This window comes from Neovison vison, chromosome X (genome assembly GCF_020171115.1).
Source record: "Neovison vison isolate M4711 chromosome X, ASM_NN_V1, whole genome shotgun sequence".
NCBI lineage: Eukaryota > Metazoa > Chordata > Mammalia > Carnivora > Mustelidae > Neogale > Neogale vison.
Window position 1 is genome coordinate 120,714,636 of NC_058105.1, and position 25,681 is coordinate 120,740,316.

Genomic DNA, 25,681 nt, shown 5'->3' on the forward strand with positions numbered 1-25,681 from the left:
CGCCGGATCACGGGAGCTTCCCGCGCGGAGCTCCGCCCGAACAAGCTCCGCCTGCCCTCCGCTTTCACAACACTCCCTGGAGGCCCCGCCCCCTCAGCCTCCCTTGGCAACCGTCTCGGGGAAGGTTCGGCAGGCTCCGCCTCCTCCGCTTTCGACGCAGCCGCCAGCCCGGATCTCCCAGGATGCAGCGCGCGGGCGGGAGGTTTGGAGCGGAGGGACCCCGCGCCCGCGTAGGGAGTCGGGAAAGTGGCGGCTCTGGGACGCAGGGCTTCGCGCAGTGAGGTAGGGCTGGCCAGTCGTCCCTTACCCCTACCTGGCCTTCGCGGGGCTGGGCGGCAGAGCTGGGTTGGTTCCCGTCTTTGAGGATTAAGGGCATGGAAACGAGTGTGCCGCGGCCTATGTTCATCATGTCCTTGCTGTATAGGATTATTTCGCTTGAAGCTTTCTTCACCCTCGCCGCATCTTTCTCACTTGGAGTGTAAGAAACTTAACAAGGATCCTGTTTTTGAAATCCTTAAACTAAAGCAGTTATATAAACTTAAAAGGTGCAAAGCATCTTAAAAGTTTATGAACTGGGGGAGTTGTCAACTTGGGGCAATTTTGTCTCGCAGGGGACATTTGGCAGTGTCTGGAAATGTTTTTGGTTGGCACAACCATGATGGGGCCTAATACTGGCAACTAGTAGGTATCGCTAAATAGCCTGCAACGCATAGGGGGGCCCCTCTGACAGTTATCCAGTGCAAAATGACATTAAGTGCCAAACTTCAGAAAGATTTAGGTTTATAAGGCACTGGAACAATTTTGTAGTTGTTGGCTAAAGTAGTGAAAGGAAGTCGTTTTGCATTCAAACGATTCAATACAGGCCTTTTAAAAAAAAATGGAAGATAATGAAAACTACAGAGAAATTGCAGGAAGAAAAGTCCCCATATTTTCACCATCTACAGTCAACTGTGTTTGACACTTTAGCATCTTTGGCCGAGACTTTTTTTAATACGCTACAGATTTTTATGGGGGGAAATGGACATATTGTTTAAAAAAAAATTGAATACATTGTTAAAAAACAACATTGCAGCTCTAGCTGAAGTCTCCTTCTGGCTCCACTCCCCTACCTGATATCTCTCCCCTTCTCCAGAATAAATAGTCATTGGAATTTAGCATGAATCTTTACAGAATCTTTGCTCTTTAAGTTTTGGACAAGGCTGCCTGGGTTTGAATCCTGGCTCTGTCACTTCCTATTTTTAGGCCTTTGAGAAGTTTCTTAAACTCCATGCCTAATTTCCCCATCTGTAGAATGGGATAACATTGCCTATAGCATAAGGATGTAGTGAGAAATAAATGAGTCCAAAGTGCTTAGAATGGTACCTGGCAGAGAAGCACTCAGGGAATGTAGCCTTTGTAGGTAAACAGAAAATACATAATGTCGCTTTATGTGTTTTAATTTAGATACATAATGTACCACAGAATACATTTTTCTGCAACTCAGTTTTTTTTCATTTGATTTTTGAAATTAAGCCATGGTGGTATATACATAGATCTGATTCATTTTTTTTAAAGATTTATATTTATTTATTTGACAGAGATCACCAGTAGGCAGAGAGGCAGGCAGAGAGAGAGGGGGAAGCAGGCTCCCTCCCGAGCGAAGAGTCTGATGTGGGGCTCGATTCCAGGACCCTGAGATCATGACCTGAGCTGAAGGCAGAGGCTTTAACCCACTGAGCCACCAGGTGCCCCAATCTGATTCATTTTTAACTGTAGTATGATATTCCATTTGTATTTGTTCATTCCTCTATTGATGGTCATTGAAGTTTCTTTTTTGCTGTTACAAACAACAGCACAATGAATATTCTAGAGCAATGTCTTTGTACATTAGTATGTAAGATTGTTTCTCTGGGTTCATATCTAGAAATGAAATTGCTGGATATATGTATTTCAGGTGACTTGCCAAGTTGCCTTCCAAAGGCACATCTTTTAATTAAGAATTCATAATTATCTCCTAATTGATGGGCTCTGCCTCCCTTCTCACCTTACCCCCATCTTCAATACTGTCACCAGGATCTTTGTGATTCAGAAGTATAGTTCTGTGATTTCTGTCTTTGAAATCTTTCAGTGATGTATCACTGTTCAGATAAAGTGAGAAGTCCTTAGGATGACACAGGGATCTCTGTCTGTCAAATAAATAAAATTTAAAAAAAATGAAGACCTTTCATAAAACAGTCATTTAAATCTATTTGAACCTAAATCCATGAGAATAAGTTTGCATTTTGCCTAGAGCTCATGCTGCAAGTATGTTGGGTTAGGATTATAACAGGGTTTTGAATGCCATGATAAACTTTATAACAATGGGTTGCAGTCTTTTGTCTCTGTGTCATTCGTATGTTCAGTTCACAGTGTTTAGCATCTAATCTTTCCAGGAAGTAATTCACATATATATCTGTTGAGAAGGGGGAGAGGGTCCATGCAAGGTTTTTGAAGAAGGGGACAGTTACCAGATCAAGTCTGTGTTTTAGAACAGTAAATGAGGTAGGATAAATAAATTGCTAAGTTGGAGAGGAGAGCCTAGAGAAAGGAAGATCAATTTAAGAAGCTTTTACGTCAGCCTAAGTGAGAGTTGAAAGCCTGAAGTACTGTAGTGGTAGTTGGAACAGAGTGAAGATAGTAGTTTCTAAGTTAAGATATTTGCAGGTAGCATTGAAAGAAGAGAGTGTTAGGGGTCTGATTTTCTTAAGTCATAACTTTATCAAGGTGCAACAGTACATACTCTAGAGTTTAGTAAAGGGGGATATTGTGCTGACATTTTAGCAATCAGATTCTCCTTCTGTCATATTCCGATACTGGGGAACCAGAGCATTGCGTTGATTAAACATTAGTTGTGACATTTAATAGTAAAATAACAAATGTTATTATGTTTGATGGGGGTCACTGAGTTCCCCAAGTCTGTTCTTGTTTTGCAGAATTCTTTTTTCTTTCTTTTGTTCAGCTTGATTAATTTCCATTACTCTGCCTTCTACTCTGCCCACTAACTCTTTCCTCTGCTTCTTCCAGCCTGCTGTTTATTTTGTCAGGTGTGTTTCTCATTTCGTTTATTGAGCCCTTTATCTCTGTAATGTTATTCTTTATCTCTCTATTAAGGGTGTCACACATTTCTTCCAAAATCCTTTTCTGTATAGAGGTTACTTTTGGTTGTTTTTAGTACTTAAGAAATATGAAAATCTTTTCATGCAAATAGGTAGTAAAAGACACGTTCTTATACACTTACCTCAGATTATATAATCTTATTTTATTTTATTTGAGATTTTTCTTTATTTATTAGAGAGAAAAAGCACGGGCAGGGGGAGGGGCAGAGGGAGAAGCAGGATCCCTGCTGAACAGGGAGCCCCACGCGGTGCTCAATCCAGGACCCTGAGATCATGATCTGGGCGGAAGACAAACTCTCAATTGACTGAGCCTCCCAGGTGCCCCAGATTATATCATTTTAATGCTAAAAGGACCATGTATCATTTAATGCTGAAAAAGGAAATTTCTTTTAGAAATCTGAGAGACCTGACATATCTGTGGGAAATTTTAAATAAATTATTATTCATACATTTTGTTGTAATACAATATTACCTTTAAACTAAAAGATAGTTTCATAAGTAAAAGCCACACCTTTGATTTACCTACTTATCTTCTTTACTCCTTAAGCTGAAACTACTTTATGATACCTGTTGTCCCAGATCTTTGCATTAATTGCCTAACAACAAACCAGTAAGCCAGTGACTTCTGCTAGTTTGTATTATGATACAGTTTCTCCAGTTGCTTCAAGTAATAGGTATCGTGAAATTCTCAAAAACAGTATCATCAACTTAAACAAATTACCATAGAGAAATGTATTTATCTGTTACTGTATAACAAATAATTCCCAAATTTACAGCCTAAAACAACAAACATATCTCAAAATTACCGAGGATCAAGAATTTGGGAGCAGCTTAGCTTGGTTCTTCTGATTCAGGAGCTCTCCAGGGGGCTGAATCATCTGCCGGCTTGACTGGAGATGGAAGATCTGATCCCAAGAAGTCTCACTCACCTGGCTGTTGTTAAAAGGCCCCAGTCTCTTGCTGACCATTGGCGGGAAGCTATAGTTCCTTGCTGTGTACACATCTCCATGGGGCTGCCTGAGTGTCTTAATAATACGGCAGGTGGCTTCCCTCCTCGCAGGTGATCCAAGGATCAAGTCAACAAGGAAGCCACAATGCTCTATGACCCAGTCTTGGAAGTCTCACGTTGTCCCTTCTGCCATATTCTGTTGGCTAGAAGTGAATCATAATGACCAGCCCTCATTCAAGGAGAGAAGAATTAATTGATGGAAGGAATTTCAAAGAATTTGTGAACATCGTTTAAAACTACAATAAATGGGGGCATCTGGGTGGCTCAGCCGTTAAGCGTCTGCTCAGGTCACGGTCCCAGCGTCCTGGGATCGAGCCCCACATCAGTCTCCCTGCCCAGCAGGAAGCCTGCTTGTCCCTCTCTCACTCCTCCTGCTCATGTTCCCTCTCTTGCTGTCAAATAAATACAAAATCCTAATAAAAAAACCGCAACAAATGATGTATTTGGAAATTAGACAATAAGCCACAGAATCTCCAGTTTGAAAGTAGATGCTGACTAATCAAGTCTGCATTTTAATAGAATTGCCTCTAAATTAAAGTCATTTCTACAAAACGCTACATTAAGTTAAATTTGTAGATGGTTCAGTGGTAACTTTTTTCTAATTGGACTCTTGGTAGATTTTTATAATAAAAGAACAAAACCTAAGCCTTTGCAGTTTGTTTCTCATTCAGCAGAGGAAAACATTACTTAATTACAAATGTAGTTTTCTGAAATAGTTGAATTTTCTGGTGTAAATGATCCACAAGTGGGAGAAAAGAAAGAATAGGAGTTAGAGTTATCTGTAGTGGAGAAGGACGTTTCAGCATTCACAAACTTAAGTATGCAACTGTACTGACGTTTCAGAGGCTGGGTACTGGATAAACCAGAGCTGGTCATGGTGATGATAAGGACAACTGTAGCAGCTAAGCTTTATCAAGCACCATATATATATATATAAATATATGTGTGTGTGTGTGTGTGTGTGTGTCAGGTTCTATTTTAAGTGAGTTATTTTAGTTAATTTCAATACCTTGTGCGGGTAGTACTTCACCCCATTATAGGTGGATATGAGGCATAGAGGGACTAAGTAACTTGGCCAAAGTCATACCTCTAGTAAGAGGAATAATGACGTAATGTCCCAAAGCTGCACTGTTTTTGCAGAGTATGATTTAATATTTATTTCTATTACTCCTATGGAGATTTTTTTTAAAAGTATAGCCTGGAATCCTTTGTTTTTCTTTCATTTACTTTGGCCACAGAGTCTGTATGAGCTCCTGTTTCAGGAAAGCAGGACCCCAAGTGCCTGGGCTATGGTAGCAGTCAATCTGAGCTGCTGACTCCTCAGTTGTCATTGTTGAGGGTGTAAGGGTGAGAGAAAAAAAAAACCAGGTTTGAGTCAACAGGGTAAAAAATGGCAGAGGGGTGGGGTTAGAAGAAAATGGGAAAACTAGATTAGGTTGCTAGGTTTGAAAGAGAGACAGAAATGGAACCCTTAAGAAATCCCCTAAACCAGAAAAATGTCTTCAGGCACTTTCAGCAGACCGCCCACAACTTTTAATAGATGCTGTTAACACATTCAGTTATCTTTTGTGATGTGGTTATTTGCATTGTTTGTAAACTCTGTTTTTTAACTATACAAAGATGATATTTAGGATGTAGTTTTTTGATAAGTATAACATTATTAAGATAGCATAAAAAGCTTGAAAATGTTCATAAAACTTAATAGTTCTCTAGCAGAAGTGTGTTTTCAACTGCCTTCTTGATGGTCGTTTTTCTCATTACATTTTTAGGTTTAAAAGCATCAACTGGAATCCATTTGCATTCGAAAATTGGACCAACACAAAGACTTGATATTGTGGAATGTCTAGCAAACAAGCCGTGTCATCTAAGGAACAAGAAATGCTTTTGTGTTATAATGGGGAAGTCCTTATTTTTCGGCTGTCTGAGGGACATTTTGCAGGTAAAAGGCCTGCAAAAACACCTGTATTACATGTCAGGAGAATGGTGTTTGACAGAAGAACAAGAGCATTTGTTCAGAAGTCCACTGGATCCTTTATGTTAAAGGAAGAAAACTCTCATTTAAAAATTATGTGTTGCAACTGTGTGTCCGATTTCAGAACTGGAATTAATCTCCCTTATATCATGATACAATGCAATAAAAAGAATAACATCTTCACATATTTTCTTCTATTTCTTCACAGTACCAATAAATTCGAAAAGCGTTTGAGCTTTAGACTAAGCCATGAGTTGAAGGATGGTGTAAGGGTCCTTAATGGTCCATTAGTTTTATGGAGACATGTCAAAACCTTCTACTGTATCTCTTCCCAAACAGGCAAAGTTAGTACTGTGTCTCTTAATTTTTCCTCTGTTGAGTGGGCAGGGGAGATTGAAAATCTAGGTATGGTTTTATTAGGACCGAAGACATGTTTTTTATCTGAAGAAGGATCCACTCAAAAGCTTTCAAAATCAGATTATGCAATTTGGAATACCAAATTTTGTGTATACTCCCTTGAAAATGAAGAAGTAGTAAGTGATGCATACATTATCCCTCCTGCTTATACCAGTGTAATAACTTATGTGCATGTCTGTGCAACTGAGATTGTCAACAATCAGTTAAGAATGTCTCTGATTGCCCTTACTCGAAAGAATCAGCTGATTTTATTTCAAAATGGGACTCCTAAAAGCGTGTGCCAGCTTCCATTTGGAGATCCTTGTGCAGTTCAACTTGTGAATTCAGGCAGAGGAGACTTTTTCATCGTATCCTTTAGGTCTGGTGATGCTTGTGCCGTTTGGAAAAAGAACTTTCAGGTAGAGTACTTATTCTTATAATCATTCCATTGGTGTAGCCTTAGACCTTTTACACATTTATATGTTTCAGAGAGTGAATCCTGGAGTCTTTTAAAAAAATGTTTATTTTGTGGGGGAGAGAGATGGCAAGAGAAAGCACCAGTGAGGTGGGAGTGGGGAAGGGTGAAGCAGACTCCCTGCTGAGCAGGGAGCCCAATGTGGGGCTCAGTCCCAGGACCCTAGGATCATGACCTGAGCTGAAGGCAGACACTTAAATGACTTGAGTCACCCATGCACCCCTATCCTGGAGTCGTCTTATCCAAATCAATTTTTAGTGCTGCACTTAAAATCATATATATTGCATCATTCTTATTTCTTTAAGTTATCTGAATACTACCTGATGAAGGTTTTGCCTTGCCATTTTGAGTCATAAAACCTTTGAGTTGCTTGGAAATATATAAATATATAGCTACAATTATTATATATTTATTTGTTTTAATATAACTATTTCTAGGGCGCCTGGGTGGCTCAGTGGGTTAAGCCGCTGCCTTCGGCTCAGGTCATGATCTCAGGGTCCTGGGATCGAGTCCCGCATCAGGCTCTCTGCTCAGCGGGGAGCCTGCTTCCCTCTCTCTCTCTCTCTCTCTGCCTGCCTCTCTATCTACTTGTGATCTCTGTCAAATAAATAAAATCTTTAAAAATATATATATAACTATTTCTAATTTGTTTAAAGATTTTATTGTTTATTTGAGAGAGAGAGCTCACAAGCACGTAGAGTGGCAGGCAGAGGGAGAGGGAGAAGCAGCCTCTCCACTGAGTAGGGAGACTGACTCACTGCTTGATCCCAGGGCCCTGGGATCATGACCTGAGCCGAAGGCAGACACTAAACTGACTGAGCCACCCAGGCGCCCCAAGATTTTATTTAGTTAGAGTGTGTGAGTGGAGGGAGGGACAGAGGGCAAGGGAGAGAGAGAATCTCAAGCAGACTTTGTGCTGAGTGTGGAGTCCGATGCCAGCCTCTGTCTCATGACCCTGAGATCATGACCAGAGCCAAAATCAAGAGTCGGACTCTTAACCAACCAGGCCATCCATTTTTTTAGGTGAATCATTACTTTGTGTGTTTCTGTTTGTGTGTATGAAAGTATCAGGTTGAGATTGTGTTTTATCAGGCTTTGCCTTATAAATCACCTTTGTGTTTATAGGGGTTATGTAACCATATTTAACCTCTGTGATACATAGAGAACTTAAATTCTCAAAAGGAGTGCCTGGGTGGCTTAGTCAGTTGAGCATGCAGCTCTTGATTTAGGCTCAGGTCATGATCTCAGAGACGTGAGATTGAGCCCTGGGTTAGGCTCTGAGCTGGGCAAAGAGCCTGCTTAAAGAATTCCTCTCCTCTCCCACTGCTGCTCTCCCTGGGTGCACTTGCTCTCTCTTTCTAAAATAAATAAGTAAATTTAAATTTTTCAAAGAAAAGTAATTTAAAAGTACCCTATTTTATTTTGAAAGCGATCTTTTTTTTTTAAGATTTTATTTATTTATTTGACAGACAGAGATCACAAGTAGGCAGAGAGGCAGGCAGAGAGAGGAGGAAGCAGGCTCCCTGCTGAGCAGAGAGCCCCATGTGGGGCTCGATCCCAGGACCTGAGCCGAAGGCAGAGGCTTAACCCACTGAGCCACCCAGGCGCCCCGAAAGCGATCTTTTAAAAGCATATTGTACTTTTATTTGAAGGTTATTTGGAAAGTAACATTTTCTGTCTTTCTCTACTCTCTTTTCCTTTCCCAAAATGGTAGTAGGGAAACATCTAGCATGGCCTATAATCCTTATTGGGGTCCGGGTAATGGAAAGAGCACACTTACCCTGGGTTTAAATCCCAACTGAGCCACTTACTAGCCTTACCTTAAGGAATGTGTTGAATTTTTGTGAACTCCTTTCCTGTCTTAATGAAATTGGGATCATCCTGCCTCTGAGAGCAGAGAATTAAAGAAAATGACATTGTAAAGTGTCTTGCACAGTGCTTGGCACACAGGAGAAGCCAGTAAGTAGCTATTATGTTATACAAGGGCTAGGACTGTTGTCATTGACTTGGACCTTTGAAGTCCCTTATTCACCCGGATAAGGAAAAACAGTCCCCTTGTGCCTCATTAATTCAGTGTAATATTGTCCTTATACACTGTGAGTGGGTCGCCTGCTTGGACGCTGTAAAGCTCTGCTGCTAACACATTACCCAAAGAGGGACACTGTGCCACTCTGTAAGTGAGCCTGTATACTGTTGGCTTTCCGGCCTTAAAACTGTGTTCTAGGTTTCTTTCTCTACAATGCACCATCATCCTTTGCACAAGTTACTTACCTAAGTCCCTACTGACACACCTCTTAAGCTACTTCTTCAGGGATTCTGTATGTCTAAGCTGTTTTCAAATGCCCTGTATCAAAAGCTCTGGAATTACACCCTGATATCCACAAATTAAGTGCTCATGAATTCCTTTGGTAACCTTGCTACTCCGGGAATTTTGCAGCTCTTGCCTTAACCTTGGTGATGAATTTATATTCACCTACTTAAGAAATATATTAAGGTAAAATATGCAGTTACTTTAAAAACAGGAATAAAGGCTAAGAATCTACAAACTAAGGAGGAGGAGAGATGACCATGTCAGAAACCCTGGGTTAAGGGAAGTGATTATCTTTGAGGAATTATACTTAGTTTAGTAGTTAGGACGAAAAAACAAATATATGGGAGGTTGGGGTACCAGGTGGTGGGTATTATAGAGGGCACGGCTTGCATGGAGCACTGGGTGTGGTGAAAAAATAATGAATAATGTTTTTCTGAAAATAAATAAATTAAAAAAAATAAAATAATAAAAAAAAACAAATATAGCAGGTTTTACAACTGATTGAAACATACTGTCAAGGGGAAGTTTTTTTTTCTAACATTGAGTTCTGAGAGGGATTTACTGTTTGTGGTATTATGTAAGAGGTTTTGAATAATAAAGTGAATACACTATTGAATAATAAAATGGTGTCTCTGATAGCAGTTTTGCTCCAAATGGGAAAAAACAATAGATACAATCTTACTTTGGGTTGGCTATGGATTTATCCAACCATCCTTTTACTACCTCGTTCTATAAAAGAATTAAGGCAGCTTAAAAGACAGGTAAAGTGCAAACAAGCATAAATTAGAATAAATACTAAAAATCAAGGTTAGCATGTTCTCAGATCAGTCCTTCATAAAAGCCCCAGGTATAATGTTTAATAGAACTTGATAGAGAGTGAAAGAACTTGAAACAGAGCTGAGTTAGACAAATGCATTATTAACTTTTCTCTTAGGCTTTCTCTCTCAAGTAGAAATTGTCTCTGTAAGTTTTGACCATAATCTATGTAGCAGGTATTTTGAAACTGAATCATTGTCAAGTATACTTAAAACAGATATTGGTATGTTGCAGATAGTGGTTTGTATGTTCTAGAGGTGTGCTGTCTAATATGATAGCATCTAGCCACATTTGGAATGTGGCAGGTCTGAATTGGAATGTGCTATAGGTGTCAAATACACACCAGATTTTAAAGGCTTAGTAAAAAATTATAGGAAAATATCTAATTAATAATTTTATTGATAACATTAAATTGAAATGATGCAATTTTTGGATATAGCACATCAAATTAAATATAAAATTTCACCCTTTTCTTTTCAGTGCTGCTAGAGAATTTTCTTTTGTTGGCTACTGGAAAATTTAAATATATATGCCTTGCATTGTCTCTCTCCTATATTCTGGACAGCACTATTCTAGAGCTATAGATTATAAATGTGTGTGTGTGTGCTTACATGAGTACATAGCTCTATCAAGTTTGCTTGTCAAGCACATTCTTCTTTAAAAAAATTTATTAGAGTGGGGTGAGGAGTAGAGGGAAAGAAATCTCAGCCATACTCCCCACTGAGTGCAGAGCTGATGCCAGGCTCCATCTCATGACCCCGAAATCATGACTTAAGCCAAAATCAAGAGTTGGGCTTTCAGCCAACCGAGCCATCCAAGTGCCCCCGTTGAGTACATTTCATACCTCTAATGTCTTCACATAGTTCACTGTATTCCTGATCCTCAGGGTGGGAGTGGGGGTGGGGGTAGGAGGAAGGGAGGATATGGGTATACAAATAAGCTTTCTCCCTGCATGCATAAAAAATCCTGGCTTTAGAAATCAGCCTTATATAGGAAAGATTAATATTTGGTTATATAGATTGAAGTCTTACTTACAGTCTTGCTCTAATACATGCCACCCGCTATCATCTATCTGTGCTACCGCCAGGATTCTAAGTGGGAGTTTTAGCTTTTCTGTCTAAGGGAGAAGGAGTAGCTAATCCCCATGGTGTTAGTTCTCCAGGGGACCAATGTGGAGGGTTTCAGCTTCATGGACCTTTACAAAGTTGTCTTCTGTTTTAAACTTGGGGTCTCATGTTCTGGTATAAACTGATCAAATCATTCCAATTGACTAGGATGGTTCTAGGTGCCTCACTAACAGGATCCCTCCCATTCTGTGTCCCTAATATCGGCTTTGTTTTCTTCTACCAGAGTTTATTGTATTAAGAAAAGTTATTCTGCTTCGAGAATTTTTGAGTGTTTACCACTACCTTCTAATTACCTAAAGTTTCCAAAATAGTCATGAGAAGTTTAGAATTTATAAATCATAATAAAATCTTAATATAGAAAGCAGAAATATGACAGACCCTGGACAAACATTGACAGAACATTAAATTTCAGTATCTTGCTGTTTGTAAAACTGTTGTAACTCTTTATGTTGTCCGATCCCCCAATATCTTTAGTTTTTTTTTTTTTAAGATTTTATTTATTTATCAGAGAGAGAGGGAGAGAGAGCAAGCACAGGCAGACAGAATGGCAGGCAGAGGCAGAGGGAGGAGCAGGCTCCCTGCCGAGCAAGGAGCCCGATGTGGGACTCGATCCCAAGACGCTGGGATCATGACCCGAGCCGAAGGCAGCCGCTTAACCAACTGAGCCACCCAGGTGTCCCAATATCTTTAGTTTTTAATGTTTACCATTTTCATTACTGTTTATAAGATTGAAGAGGACACATTACACCTACATGCACCAAAAGGATTCAGTTTATTTCACGTCTAGTTTTGTTTTTCTTTCCTACTCTCTTTCTTTCAGGTTGCTGCTAAGTGGGAAAAAATTAGATCAGTACTGATAGATGACTTTATAGGAACTGGAAGTGAACAAGTACTGCTACTTTTTCAAGAGTCCTTGAATTCAGATTGCCTGAGTTCGTTTACAATAACAGATCTTGGCTACGTGAACTATTCAGTAAGTTCTGTATACTTAGTATATATTACTTTAAGAACGATTTTTTAAAAGAACCATTTTAGAAAGTTGAAGCTTTAAAGCTTTTGACCCACTGTGTCAATGTTTATAATTTCATACTTACAGTAAACATTTTGAACTTTAGAAATACATAGATTGAATTTTTAAAATTATATATCGAATCCCCTTTCAGGAAATGTTATACAATTGACTATGCTTTTGATGTAAATTTGGAGTATAGTGATAGTAACATTGTAAATTAACTTATTATTGCTTTGAAAATCATATTTTATACCAATAAACACTGGTACATTGGATTAATTAAGGAGTCAAATGAAATGAACCTGCTTTATTAAAAGAAGTAATAGTTCATAATATCTTAAGATCTTGGACAGAAGGGAAATAATACCCCTGGAGTTTCAGATCTGCATAAAATATCTGAGTCTGTGTTTTTCCTTAATAAAATGAAGATCATTCTTACTTTCTTTTGTTGTGGGATTTAAAAAAAAAATTTAGTAAGCTGGTACTTTTTGAAGCAGTATATAAATGTTAGGTCGGTGGTAATAGTACTAGTAGTTTTTTCTAGTTACAAGAAGTGATGGGGAAAATACATATTTTCTATCTCTTATATAGCGGTGTATAACATGGAAAACTGCCCTTTGGATAAACTTTAATTGTATTTTGTTAATCTTATAAATTTTCAATTTATTTCCAAATTTCATTTTAGTGTTTTTTTTTTTTAATTTCTTAGAACAAAACATTGGATTGCAATGAAGATGAGTCATTTGAAGACAAAGAACGGAATCGTTATATGATGGTTCCACCTCTGGAAAGAGGATTGAAAGTTAGTGTCTATGTTTGCTTTTTGTTTTTGCTTTTTTGGGTTAGTGTTATTCTAAAAGATGCAAAGAGCCTTGAAAGAAAGGATCTTAATGTGTAAACAACACAGTGATTGAGAAAAAAATGATAATTCAAAGGATCGTTGCCTTTTTAATACCTCTGTACAAAGTATTATGACTTTACTTATAAATGTATTATCTAAAAATGATACCTTTTTGTAGTAGGATTCTAAATTTCATAAGACTCATAAGATAAAATATATGAAGCTCACTTTTGAAAACATATTTCTTTCTGGTCTTAACGATCATAGTATTTCTTAAAGGAGCATCAAATATAGTGACTCATAACCTGTCCCAAACATGAACAGTTTGCCCTCAAATTTTCCATACAAAGCTCTCTGGAAAAGAGCTTTTGGTTTTTTCAAAGTGTATGAAGGTAATGTATAGTCCCTGTAGAATATTCAGACTGTACAAAGAAATATTTAAAAGAAGCTAATAATTATTTATGAGTCCACTACTGAGATATAACCCATTTTAACAACTTTGACATGTATATTCTTGTAGATTTTTTAATGAATATATGCAAATTTACATAGAAATGTGATTATAAGATCCATGTTCTTTTGTAACCTGCCTTTTTTCATTCATAAAATATTTTTTAAAGGTTTTGTGTATTTATTTGACAGACAGCAGTAAAGGGAACACGAGCAGGGGGAGGGGGAGAGGGAGAAGTAGACTCCCTGCTGAGCAGGGAGCCCGACTCTGTGCCTGATCCCAGGACTCTGGGATCATGACCTCAGCCAAAGGTAGACACTTAACAACTGAGCCACTCAGGCACCCCTTTCATGAAAATTTTTAAGTATTCCGAAAAGTTCAAAGAATAACACTGTAGTTATCTCTAGTCCTCATGTGGATTTAACTATTTGTACTTTTGAAAAAAATTCTGTCTTCCTTATCTGTGCTTAATATGCATATGCATGTGTGTATGTACATTTTTGCAGAACCATTTGAAAATTGCAAATATCATAACTTCACTCCTATGTATTTTAGCAGGGATTGCCTAAAAAATAAGGACATTCACTTATGTAAACACACCATACTATTATTACAGTTAGAAAATTAATAATAATCTCTTACTCTTATTTACTATTTCCATATTCAGACATCTTTAATTACGACAAAAATGTTTTTTACAGATGCTTTTTTTCCGGATCTAGTCAAAGTTTACATCTGTGCTTGACTATTATATGTCTTCTTGGTCTTTTTATCTAGAATAATGCCTTTCCCCACTTTCTTACGATGATACTAATGAGGAGGCCAGGCCAATTGTCCCTTTTTGTGGATTTGTCTGTTTCTTTGTATGTCATTTAATTTTTTCCTCTATCCCAGGCAAACTTTTTTTGTAAAGGGCCAGATAGTAAATATTTATACTTTGTAGGGTTCTGTAAGAAATTTTTTGCAACTATTTTAATTATGAAAGTGAATTTACTAAATGCTTATTGAACAGAGATATTAATGTGGTCAATAGATAGTAAGATATCATAGTGGGCATAGAACCATAAAGGAAAAGACCAATACATTAAAAACTTTGATTCTCTGGACAAAATAAATCATATAAAAAGACAAGTTGTGTAAATAGAAATTGTAACAAGAGACAAAGGATGAATTTCCGTAATGTAGATATGCGTTCTGAAATAGTATTCTCAAGAATGTAAAGTGGCTCAACCTCAACATTTTATTATTGCTAATTAAAATGTGAATTGGACATATCTTTTTATGCTCGCAGTTTTACTTCTAGAAATCTGTTCTAAGGATATACTTGTACAATGAACAAAGATGATTTTTTTTAAAGATTTTTTCTTTATTTATCTGACAGAGATCACAAGTAGGCAGAGAGGCAGGCAGAGAGAGAGGAGGAAGCAGGCTCCCTGCATAGCAGAGAGCCCGATGCGGGGCTCGATCCCAGGACCCTGGGATCATGACCTGAGCCGAAGGCAGAGGCTTAACCCACTGAGCCACCCAGGCGCCCCCAAAGACGATTTTTTAGGAATGTTTATATAGTATTTAAGGATGACAAAATGCAGTTATTTTAAATATCCATCATTAGATGTTTGGTAGATCAGTTATAATATACTTGAAGTATGGAATAGCGTGCGGCTGTCAAAAAACAGTAGATCTTTATACTGATTTAGGAATGTTGCCAAAATAATTATGAAGTATGACTTTCAGAAATTCCACCTCTACTAATGTAGAGTAATGTAGAGGTAAATTAGGTAATGTGTTACCTAATTTATTTAGACCAAGTCTTCTGATAAAAACCAGTTAAAATCATAGTTGAAATATGTTTTTAAAATTTCCCCTAAAAGCTTCAAAATGCTGAAAATATAAGAATAAATTATCAGGCCAAACTGTAAAGGCAGGAACCCAGAGAGAACCAGAGAACACTATCAATACGTTTGCCCTGGGAGCATTTGTGTTTAACTGAAAGCAGTAGTACTCTGGACAGCTGGCAGAAACAAACATACAATCCTTTCTCAAAACACACATTTTATCCTAGGCCTCTTAGAAATCTCACAAGTAATTTTTCAAAGAAAATGAACCACTCACAGAATAACTAAGCACATAAATAAGACATTGTGAGCAGTTATCCCCAGGAAATAACCAAATAGCCTATCTATGAACGAAAAATACATTGAAATAAAAAAGTCTCATCAGCTGAGTTGTAAGAGTTCACTCAAAGAGATTCAGAGCAGGGGCGCCTGGGTGGCTCAGTGGGTTAAGCCTCTGCCTTCGGCTCAGGTCATGATCTCAGAGTCCTGGGATCGAGTCCCACGTTGGGCTCTCTGCTCAGCGGGGGGCCTGCTTCCCTTCCTCTCTCTCTGCCTGCCTCTCTGCCTACTTGTGATCTCTGTCAAATAAATAAATAAAACATTAAAAAAAAAAAGAAGAGATTCAGAGCAAAGAAGCAAATCAAACTGTGTTACAAAAATTACTAGGAGTGCATGTGTTGAGATGAGCACTGGTTATTACACGCAGCTAATGAATAATTAAACACTATATCAAAAGCTAATGATATACTTATACGATGGCTAACTGAGCATAATAAAAAATAAAGATAAATTAAAATCCCCAAAAAAGTACTCAGGAAGTAGCACAGACTCATAGAAGTAAAATAAGAAAGGAACACAGAGAGAAGGCAGGAGCATATGGAAGGGGTAAGTGAGAATTTCATGTCCGTTTTGTTTCAAGTATCCATCCACATGTTATCACTAGCTCCCAATTTGCATAAAAATATTTCCAAACATTGGTAGGCCTTTTATTTTATTTTTTAAAGATATTTACTTATTTGAGAACAGGGTGGGGGGTGGGTAGAGGGAGAGGGAGAAGAAGAATCCCCACTGAGCAGGGAGCCTGACATGGGACTCAGTCCTAGGACCTGGAGATCATGACTTGAGCTGAAGGCAGATGCTTAACCAACTGAGCCACCAGGCACTCCTGGATGGTCTTTTAGAGATTAACAAGTCTACCCCTCCACCCCCATTTTACGTATTAGGAAACAAATAACCAGAAAGGTTAAGGGACAGGCAGAGCTAGAACCAGTGTCTGTTTCACTGTTCTTTCCCTTATGGAATTTGTTTTCCAGCAAGTTGGAAGGGAACCAGTTGGAGGGGAAAAGGGGAAACCAGGACCTTAGAGAAATTTGTGCACATGTACAGGAATGTTCACAGCAGCCCTGTTTGTGATAGTCCATGCATGCCTGGACATTATCCAGATGTCCATCAGCAGGAGAATGGAAAAGCAAGCTGGTGTGGTCATAATGATGTTATGCTACAGAGCAGTGAAAGTCACAGACTACAGCTACTAGTGATAAATGGGATGACTAAAAACCTAGCACATACAGAATGACTTCATTCATAAAAGTTTCCAAAGCAAACCACAAAAACCAAAAAATATTCTTTAGGAGATATAGTAATGGCAAAATTATGAAGGCATACAAGAAAGTTACCTTAAAAGGCTAGGGTAAAAGCTCACACCCTGTCCCTGAGCCATTCTCATTGTTGGCAGGGCTAGGGGCACAGGTGTGGGCCAGTCAGGGTCCTATTAGACCCTCTCTGCCCTGGGGCAGGGCATTAGTGTGGGTAGGCAGAAGCCTAGAGTCCCACCAGGTGGGGAGAGGAGCCGACTATTTTGGAGGTATTTGTCACGTGAGTTGGAGAAGGTGAAGAATGGGGTACAGAGTGTGATAAGGGTCTAGACCAGGGGTTAACAAACTTTTCCTGTGAGGGGCCAGATAGTAAATCTCTCAGGCTTTGCAGCCCACATAGTCTCTGTCACAACTCCCCCACCTAAAATAATGCAAATGAATGAGTGTGGCTGTTGTTCCAATAAAACTTTATTCCCACTGAAAAAAATAAAAGGCTAGGGTAGTGTTGCCTCCATTGAAACATCGAAACAAGAGAGGTCCCTGACTGGTCAGTGCCCATGGGCAACTGACTACATATGGTTACTTGGGTAACTACCTGGGTAGTTTGTAAACTCTTTTTTTTTTTTTGTATTATGCCTTTTCTGTGTGTATGAGAGAGATCACAGTAAAAAAGACCAAAAAAACAAGGTTTGTTGTCCTGCAGTGCAGTATGCTCCTGTATTTGGTTTGGGATAGGTTTTATTTGCTTGTTTGTCGTGAGAAGAAAGCAAGGATTCCTTAACCTACACAGAGAAAGGTTCTGGAAAGGTAAACAATCTGTTGGCTATGCAAATGGAATTGAGGGTCTAGAAAGAGAAGTTGAGAAGTATTTTTATGCTGTTTAAATGTTTCATCATATGGTTATTTTTATAGTTTTATAACAAAACTTCACAGCATAGAATATTTACGTAGTCTGGTGATTCACCGTTCAGTCCTGGAATGGGGCAGGGGGTATTTTGAGGAGAGTAGGGAAGAGAGAACACAGATAATTTTTGAGGGTGCCTCCACTGTCAGTCTGTCCACATATTCCTCTCTTCTACTCCCTGCCCCTCCAGGATTCTCCCATTTAGCTCTCCCCCTCTGATGTGTACAGCTCCCTTCCCTAAATCATAAATTACTCAGCGAATGAATGTGAGTAATGGGGAGCCCGCAGAAATAGGTCAATAGGTGAAGTTTTAAAATACTAGTTAGATACTTTACATGTTTTGGGCAATGAGATAAGATATAATTCAGTCTTCATTTTCATGCTTCTGTTCACCAATAAAAAGTAAAGGAATCTACCTGACTGAAACTGTAATTTGAAAGAAAGGGATTAAGAAACAGGATATGTTTTGTGTTTTCAATCTGGAAAATTATGTTAGATTAAAAGCTGGATTAATACTTGAACAGTTTCAGATATCCATCTGAAATGAAATCGCTTATATTAGTTCAGTGACATGCCTCTATTTTCAGTAGCAAAATACATTTCATGAATGTTTTGTCCTTCGTAGTGAAATCTCTTGATCTGATGTAATAAAAACAATGGATTGCTCCCTGCCCAGTTGAGAGCCAATCTTTGTTTCCTGTAGTTAAGAGCCCACCTTAATGCTGAGTTTATTAGCACAAAAATAAACTTGTGACAGTTTGGGAACTATGTGTTATCTTTAAAATTTGCTCTAAATGTTATATGAACAGGATTAAATAGTATCAAAAGTGACCATTTCTACTCATAATGATGTCTGTGCCTTTTGAAGCAGTAACTATTTCAACAAGAAAAATAGTTTACCTGTGGAGGTAGGAGTGTTCGTAGCCCTTGATTTTTAGTCCTATTGATTAGACATCCATATTTGTATCGATTGATTACTTAATTCAGTGGGTAAATGCATGCTAACATGTTGGCATTCTCCCAGTTGGGTACATAAACTCTATTGCAGTTTCTTGCCGTGTTCGTTTCCTTTGTAATTCCTTAACATTTGTGAAGAAAATAGTTTTGCTCTGAGAAGTATTCTCTGCTTTTCTACAGAAAAATGAATTTAATAAGCAAATTTGGAGAAAGTACTTTCTGAATTAATGGTATTGTCAGATTTCATTTGAAATGTCTCTGACAATGGGTTTTCTTTCTACTTTACAGGTTGGTTTCACTTGTATTCAGGAATTGCAGCAGCATCTCTTGCTTAAGGAAAAAATTATTTCAAAATCTTACAAAAGTTTAATAAACCTGGTTCAAGGGAAAGATGATAGTACATCAAGTGCAGAGAAGGTAAAATTAATCACGTGACCATTTTATCATTTTATGAATTAAAAATCTGCAAGCTATTTAAGTGTTGCTTTAATTGGAATATTTGGATATATTAGAAAATGCCATTCAATGATCCAAGAAGCAAAGTGGTAGGCATTATAATGCTGGACTTTTATGACTTGAAAATATTTGATTAATGAGCTAATATTTTACCAATTTGCTAATTATTCTGTAGGATATTAAAATCTCAGTTATCGGGAACCTTGGGGAACAAATCCTCCTGTTCAAACGATTTTATTAAACTTTTTTATTTGTATGATTTGCATAGAAATTACCCGTAAGTGAATTATGTATTTTCTCACTCCTTAAACAGAATATGCAGAGTATTATTCAGCCTTTCATTAATGAATACATAATTTCATCAGTATTCTAATTGTTCTTTTTGTCTGTTGCAATGTTCATTTCTAAGGGTATTTATTCCTCTGGTTAATGCCCCTAAATTGCTCTGCTTTTTTAGTGTTTATATCTGCATTTTATAATTTTACTCTCATTTTCCTTGTGGTTGCCAGCGTAGGAACCTCTTTAAGTACCTTGCATTTGCTTATATCAGTACAGTAATGTAGAAAGTTAGCAAAAGCTCCCTTGACTTCTTAAAAAAAATAGTATTTATGCACATTAATTCCGTACAGAGAAAGACAGCATAGCAAAGTTACATTTAAATCAAGAAAAGCTAGCATTGAGAGACTTAACTCCAGTAAGTTTCTTTCCCTCAAGTCACCTTAGTGCCTAGCTCTGATTTCCTTCATAGCAGTCTACCCGTTGTGTCTCTATTTCAGTCTTAACAAGGTGAGGACTTGGGTCCAAAATATGATTCCGTTAATGTAAGAATCATAACAGAAGCACATCATGTTGCTTTTCTGTGTCACAGTTCCAGTCTTTTGGGAAAGCTCATGAAAGTCATTTTGAAGTCTCATTTCCCTTCACTAACTTACCCCAACTCTTTTGCCAGCATTATTATTATTGTTGTTATTAGTTTTATTGAGCAGGAGAGAGAGAGGAAGGGCAAAGGGAGTGGGAGAGAATCTTAAGCAGACTCATGCCTAGTGCATAGCCCAGCATGGGGCTTGATTTCACAGCCCTGAGATCATGACCTAAGCCAAAATCACGAGTTGGATGCTTAACTGACTAAGCCACCCAGACTCCCTAACTTTGCCAATATTAGAAAAGGGGAAGAAATGTTTAGAAGTTACTGCACTGAACCTTCTGTCTGCAAGGCACCATTTGGGGCTGTTTATATGTTTAATTTTAAGAACAATACTGGCAGGTAGCAAAAATTTCCCCAGGTTTCAGATGAAAGGCCTGCCTCAGGTCACAGTGACCAGCTGAAGCATCAGATTCCTAGGAAGTTGTTTTGTCCATTAGAATGTAAGTGCCCTTATCTTTTCAGTAATTACTGCCCACTTAGAGGAGCAATACAGAGTAGTGGTTAAGATAGAGCATGGGCTCTGGAACCAGTTTGTTTTCGTTCAAATCCCAGCTCTGCCACTTGCTAGCTGTGTGACTTTGGGCAAGGTACTTAGCTTCCTTGTGTCTTGTTTTCCTTATCTGAAAAGTGTAGATAATAATAACAACCTAGGGTACTAGAGGGGTTTTTTTGTACAGGTTAAGCAAGTTGAAACATGAACAGCATTGAGAACAGTGCCTGATACATACTAAGCATTCAGTAAGTTTTGTGAATTATCATGATTATTACTCCTCCTCCTCCCCCCATTTCAATTGTTATTATAAATCCATCCGTGCATGGAAATGAATGAGTATGGCCTGGACTTTAAGGATACAATTTTAGCCATAATTGATCATCAGTCCAAAGAGAACCAGTTTTATTTGTACAAAATTTTACAGTTATAGGTTTAGTACAAGTCACTTTAATAATGATTGGATTTTTTTCAGTATGCCTGGGACACAAACTGTCATATTTTTTTTCAAAATGGATTCCAAGTTTATGTCTTTCCTGGCTCTGTGTTGGATACCTCATCTTATTTCCAATCAGGCCATGCTTCCTGATCTGAGTAGATAGTTAATTACATATTGCTTGTATAGATTTCATTTTAGTGATTTATATATAATCTGCAATGTAAAATACTATAGAAGGCAGTTTATTTTAAGATATGTAAGCTATAAGACCTAACTAAAAACTGACTTACATTATTTTTGTAGTTTTGCCACATGTGGTAGTATTTTTGGTAATCAGTTATTTAACATATTTTTCTATAAGGCACATCTTTTTACTCTTTGTGGTCAAGAAGAAAATCCTGTCTGTACCTTTGATGAAAAGATACCAGACAATTTTCAAGATTCAGAACAGCTAGTAGAGAAGATATGGTATCGTGTAATAGATGATAGCTTAGTTGTTGGAGTGAAGACCCCATCTTCTTTGAAGCTGTAAGTATCATGATAACATTATCTTGATGGTCTAGAACAGCACTACCCAACAGAAATACAATATAAGCCACAGAAGTAATTTTAAATGCTCTAATTAGCCATATTAAAAAAGTAAATAGAAACAGGTGAAATTAATTTTCACAATATTGTATCCCAAACAGTATCATTGCTGAGGAATACACAATGTTCTATATTAAAAATCAGATTTTATTCAAATTATTTAGGGGAGTATAGAATGCAGGTTTTAATTTAGATTTATTTGCCTTCTAAACTATTACCAAAATAAACTCTTAAAAAATGAGTACTTTTTTTCTTGTTTAAAAAGAAAAGGGGGAACCTACCTCAAAAATAAAATCCAGCATTATTTTACCATTCCTTCCTCTTAAGAAAATTATTTTCCTACAGTTCAACATATTTACAATGTTTCTGCTTTCCTATTTCAAGAAAAGTGCTATTTCAGGATCTTTAAAAATGTGTTTGGTTTATATACTTGATTTTCTGATATAGTTTTAAAATGTTTCCTAGGAAAAGAGAGAAATTTTGTTATTGTTTGTGTAACATTTAATCATCTCTTTGATTTTAGAGAATGAGCTTTTAGACTCAACTCAACTCTGGATTTTTTACAGGTCCCTGAATCATGTGGCTTTATCACTGTTATTGGATCAAGCTCATAGCTTCAGCTGTCGGCTTATTAAGTGTCAAAATAGGGTGATCAAGTTGAGTAGGGATTTTGTCCCAGCACCGTGCTCACTGCCACGTGAAACAAGATCAGATGCAAAAAGGATCAAGTTGACTATTGACAGTGAGGAGGGAGAGGAAGAGGAAAAGGAAGAGGAAAGCTTTGTTTGTGAACAGTCATCTGAGAAAGAGTGTGTACAGGTCATTACTGCTGTAACATCTCTTTCACCACTTTTAGGGTTCGGTAGTTTTTGTTGTACTGTGCTGCTACAAATTAGGGAGAGGGAAAATGGTAACTCTTCTGAAGATCGTTACATTCAGTGTGGCAGACTTTTTTTAAGCCTAGAAGACCTTTCAAGTAGGCAATACCTGCTGATATTTCCAAAGAAGAAACCTATAGGTAATTTTTTTGGTACTTCTTAATCATATGTCTAATTGAATTAGAAAATTTTAAGAACTCTTTTTATGTGATAATGGACAGTTCAATGACAGAGCTTGTGACGTGTTTTCCTCGTAGAACACATGGAAGATCTGTTTGCACTTCTCACAGCATTTAAAAAAACTTGTTTTCAAATCACATCATCCAACTATTCTCTGACTTCAATGAAGACGTGGCTCCAGGAATACATGAAATGTGAAGATATCAAAGAATTTCCAGAAATTTGCTTTTGCAAGATGCCAGGGAGTTTCTATGGGACACTCTTCCAGTGGAAACAAAAAACACCATTTGAAGGGATTTTAATAATCTATTCCAGGTAATGCATACCAAATTGGAATACACCAGAGAAGTTAGTGCATATCCGTGTGGTCCAAGAGCCATTTCCACAGTAGAGATCTTTGTCACTGTGGGACATGTCTAGGTCATTGCCTGGTATAGCCTCAGTAGACAAGTGGCCTCATGTGGAAACTAAAGCTGTTTTATCTTGATGTTTGTTTTTGGCCTTTTTTTTTTTTTTTGGTTAATTAGGGCCTGGTAGTTCTTTTACGATGATTTCCACTTACCTTTCCCCTTCAGTGACATTTTAAAAAACCTAATATTAATCTTATTACTCAGAGAAAAAAAATAATCAGGAAGCAAGTGATAAACATTAACTGACTTGGTATAGGATATGTATATTTGATTGCTACAGACTGAATTATGTCAGAGTTCTCATGCAGGCATTATTGGTTCTATTCATCATGAGAGTATTTATAAATGAGTATTAATTACTACAGTAAGTTGTATATAACTGCTATGTGCTGTCCCAAGTTTTGTAATATTGTGTTTGGTTTTTTATTCCAGGAATCAAACAGTTTTGTTCCAGTGCCTTCATAATCTCATCAGAGCTCTCCCTATAAACTGTTTCTTCAAAAATCTAAAATTTGGAAGTGTCGATTTCCTAATTAATCACTTGGCGTTAACTTTGGAGAAGGAATTGGTTACCCATCGTTCTCTTTCTTCTGCCTTAGTTAAGGTTGAAAACAACTTGGTGCAAAGTTGTGAAGCAAGCAAAGAAAAGAGTAGTGGTGTGGCGGCTTTATCAGACAGAGAGGAAAACGTCCATCCCTACAGAAAAGAACTACAGAGAGAAAAGAAGCGAACGTTGGGGACAGACCTAAAAGTGAGTGGTGCCCTTTATAGAGAAATGACTTTGAAGTTAGCTGAGGTTCAGCTGAGATCAGACCTTGCTGCACAGAAACTGGCTGGTTTATAATTATAGTCTTAATTTGATCATATTTTAAAATATGTTTTCTCTACCAGGACATTTTGGTTCCAAATTTGTTTTCATTTTACATTATATGCCTCTCTGCAAAAATAAAGATTGAGGCCTGTAGAACTGTAGGTACTGATGCAAGACATAGCATGCCTCAGTGCAGCAGTTCTCAACTGGGGCCATTTTGCTTTCTTCTTTCCACTCCCCCGACCCAGGGGCATTTGGCAGGATCTGGAGACATTTGTTTTGGGTTGTGAGAAGCAATTGGGAGTGGGGAGGGTGAGGTTGGGGTGCTATTCGCATCTAGTAGGTGGAGACCAGGGATGCTGCTAAATATTCTACTGGGCCCTGAGCAGCTCCCACAGCAAAGAAGGATCCTGCCCCAAATGCCAGTAATGCCAGGGTTGAGAAGTCCTGCCTTAGAGTTACCACTTGAGTGAAGGCAGAAGTGATCTAACAGTACTTTGGTCTAAATCTTCAAACAACTTAAATAATCCTTTTATCGTGTCCTGTTTAGTAAAAACCTAGCATATAAAAATTAGCTTCAAACAGATGAACAAGGTTAGTAGGATTCACATGTTTCTGTAAACACCAAGCTCCTGTGGAAATTGAAATTGCAGAGTGGGTGAGACCGTTAAAATGAAAATCTTTGAACCCCTTGTTAACTTAAATTTTGCTAGAGAGCTTCTCTGAAATTGTGTAAGTCTATAGGAATATGAAAGTTTTAGGGCATTTCTCTGAAAAGCTTATTTCTTTCAAAAAGCTAAGCATACCACATGGGCTGCTGTTTGAAAAAAAATGAAAATGCCTTTAAGCCATTTGTAATTTCAACTCTGGGCAAAGCTAAAATATACAATTCTATCTAAAATAACTTAAAGAATCTGATGCTCCTTAGAGACTGAGAAATTTAAAAATAAGTGAAAATTCTCTTAACAGTTAAAAAGTGATTGTTAAGGGGTCCAGTGAAAGATTTCAAAGGGGTAAAAATGTAACCTATTCTTTTTTTTGAAAAATAAGAATGCAGGAGTGATAAGAGGATATCAGTAGAGGGGAAGCCACAAAAGGATAGGGCCAAGAGGAATGTTTCTGATTATTTTTGCTCTAAAATCCTTAAGTGAGATGGAAGTTTTGATCTGAGTTGAAAGAAACAGATAATTATAGAAAGTGGCATTTCATGCTCACAGCTCTGAAGTGCTGATTCCTGCCATGCCTTCAGAATGCTCATACTTAATGATCTGGTGTTGCAGATGGGGTTTAGGAAATATAGGTTATTATTTTCCTGTCTTGCTTTTTATGATTGTCTTTATAATATGCTACCTCTTGTTTTAGTAGTCCATTATAGATGGAGATAGAACCTTATAGCTCTAGTTCTTTGAAATGTCAACAGAAAAGATTTCAGACTTTCTGGAAATGGTATAATTTCAGGATTAATTATGGAGATCTGGAAGCAGTATGTGTCAGTAGGTACATTGAAACCACCTGTGACATATTCTGAAACAACAACCATGTATAAAATATAGGAACTAAATTGAAAAATGGAGGCTGTCAAAAAAGTACATAAAACTTAATTGTAGTAGTTTATCTGTAGGAAAGTTAGGATAACACAAAAAAGTAAGTTGCTGATTTTTTATCTATA

The 25,681-nt window shown here is 37.7% G+C and overlaps 1 protein-coding gene across 1 annotated transcript; it reads left to right on the top strand.

Annotated features, from left to right (window-relative positions):
• The first annotated feature begins 97 nt into the window (after positions 1–97).
• FANCB (FA complementation group B) lies at positions 98–24,126 on the top strand. Its single transcript, XM_044235766.1, has 9 exons — positions 98–282; positions 5,913–6,930; positions 12,061–12,213; positions 12,962–13,054; positions 19,124–19,252; positions 21,507–21,673; positions 22,300–22,751; positions 22,869–23,106; positions 23,634–24,126. Exons 2-9 carry the CDS (start codon positions 5,983–5,985, stop codon positions 24,043–24,045), a joined length of 2,592 nt encoding a protein of 863 aa, XP_044091701.1. The 5' UTR covers positions 98–282; positions 5,913–5,982; the 3' UTR covers positions 24,046–24,126.
• Positions 24,127–25,681: the final 1,555 nt, after the last annotated feature.

Coding starts and splice junctions, on each gene's coding strand:
- FANCB (XM_044235766.1), top strand. CDS start 5,983: ATGTCTAGCAAACAAGCCGTGTCATCTAAGGAACAAGAAATGCTTTTG. Junction 13,055..19,123: donor CTCTGGAAAGAGGATTGAAA/GTTAGTGTCTAT, acceptor TCTACTTTACAG/GTTGGTTTCACTTGTATTCA. Junction 23,107..23,633: donor ATTTTAATAATCTATTCCAG/GTAATGCATACC, acceptor TTTTTATTCCAG/GAATCAAACAGTTTTGTTCC.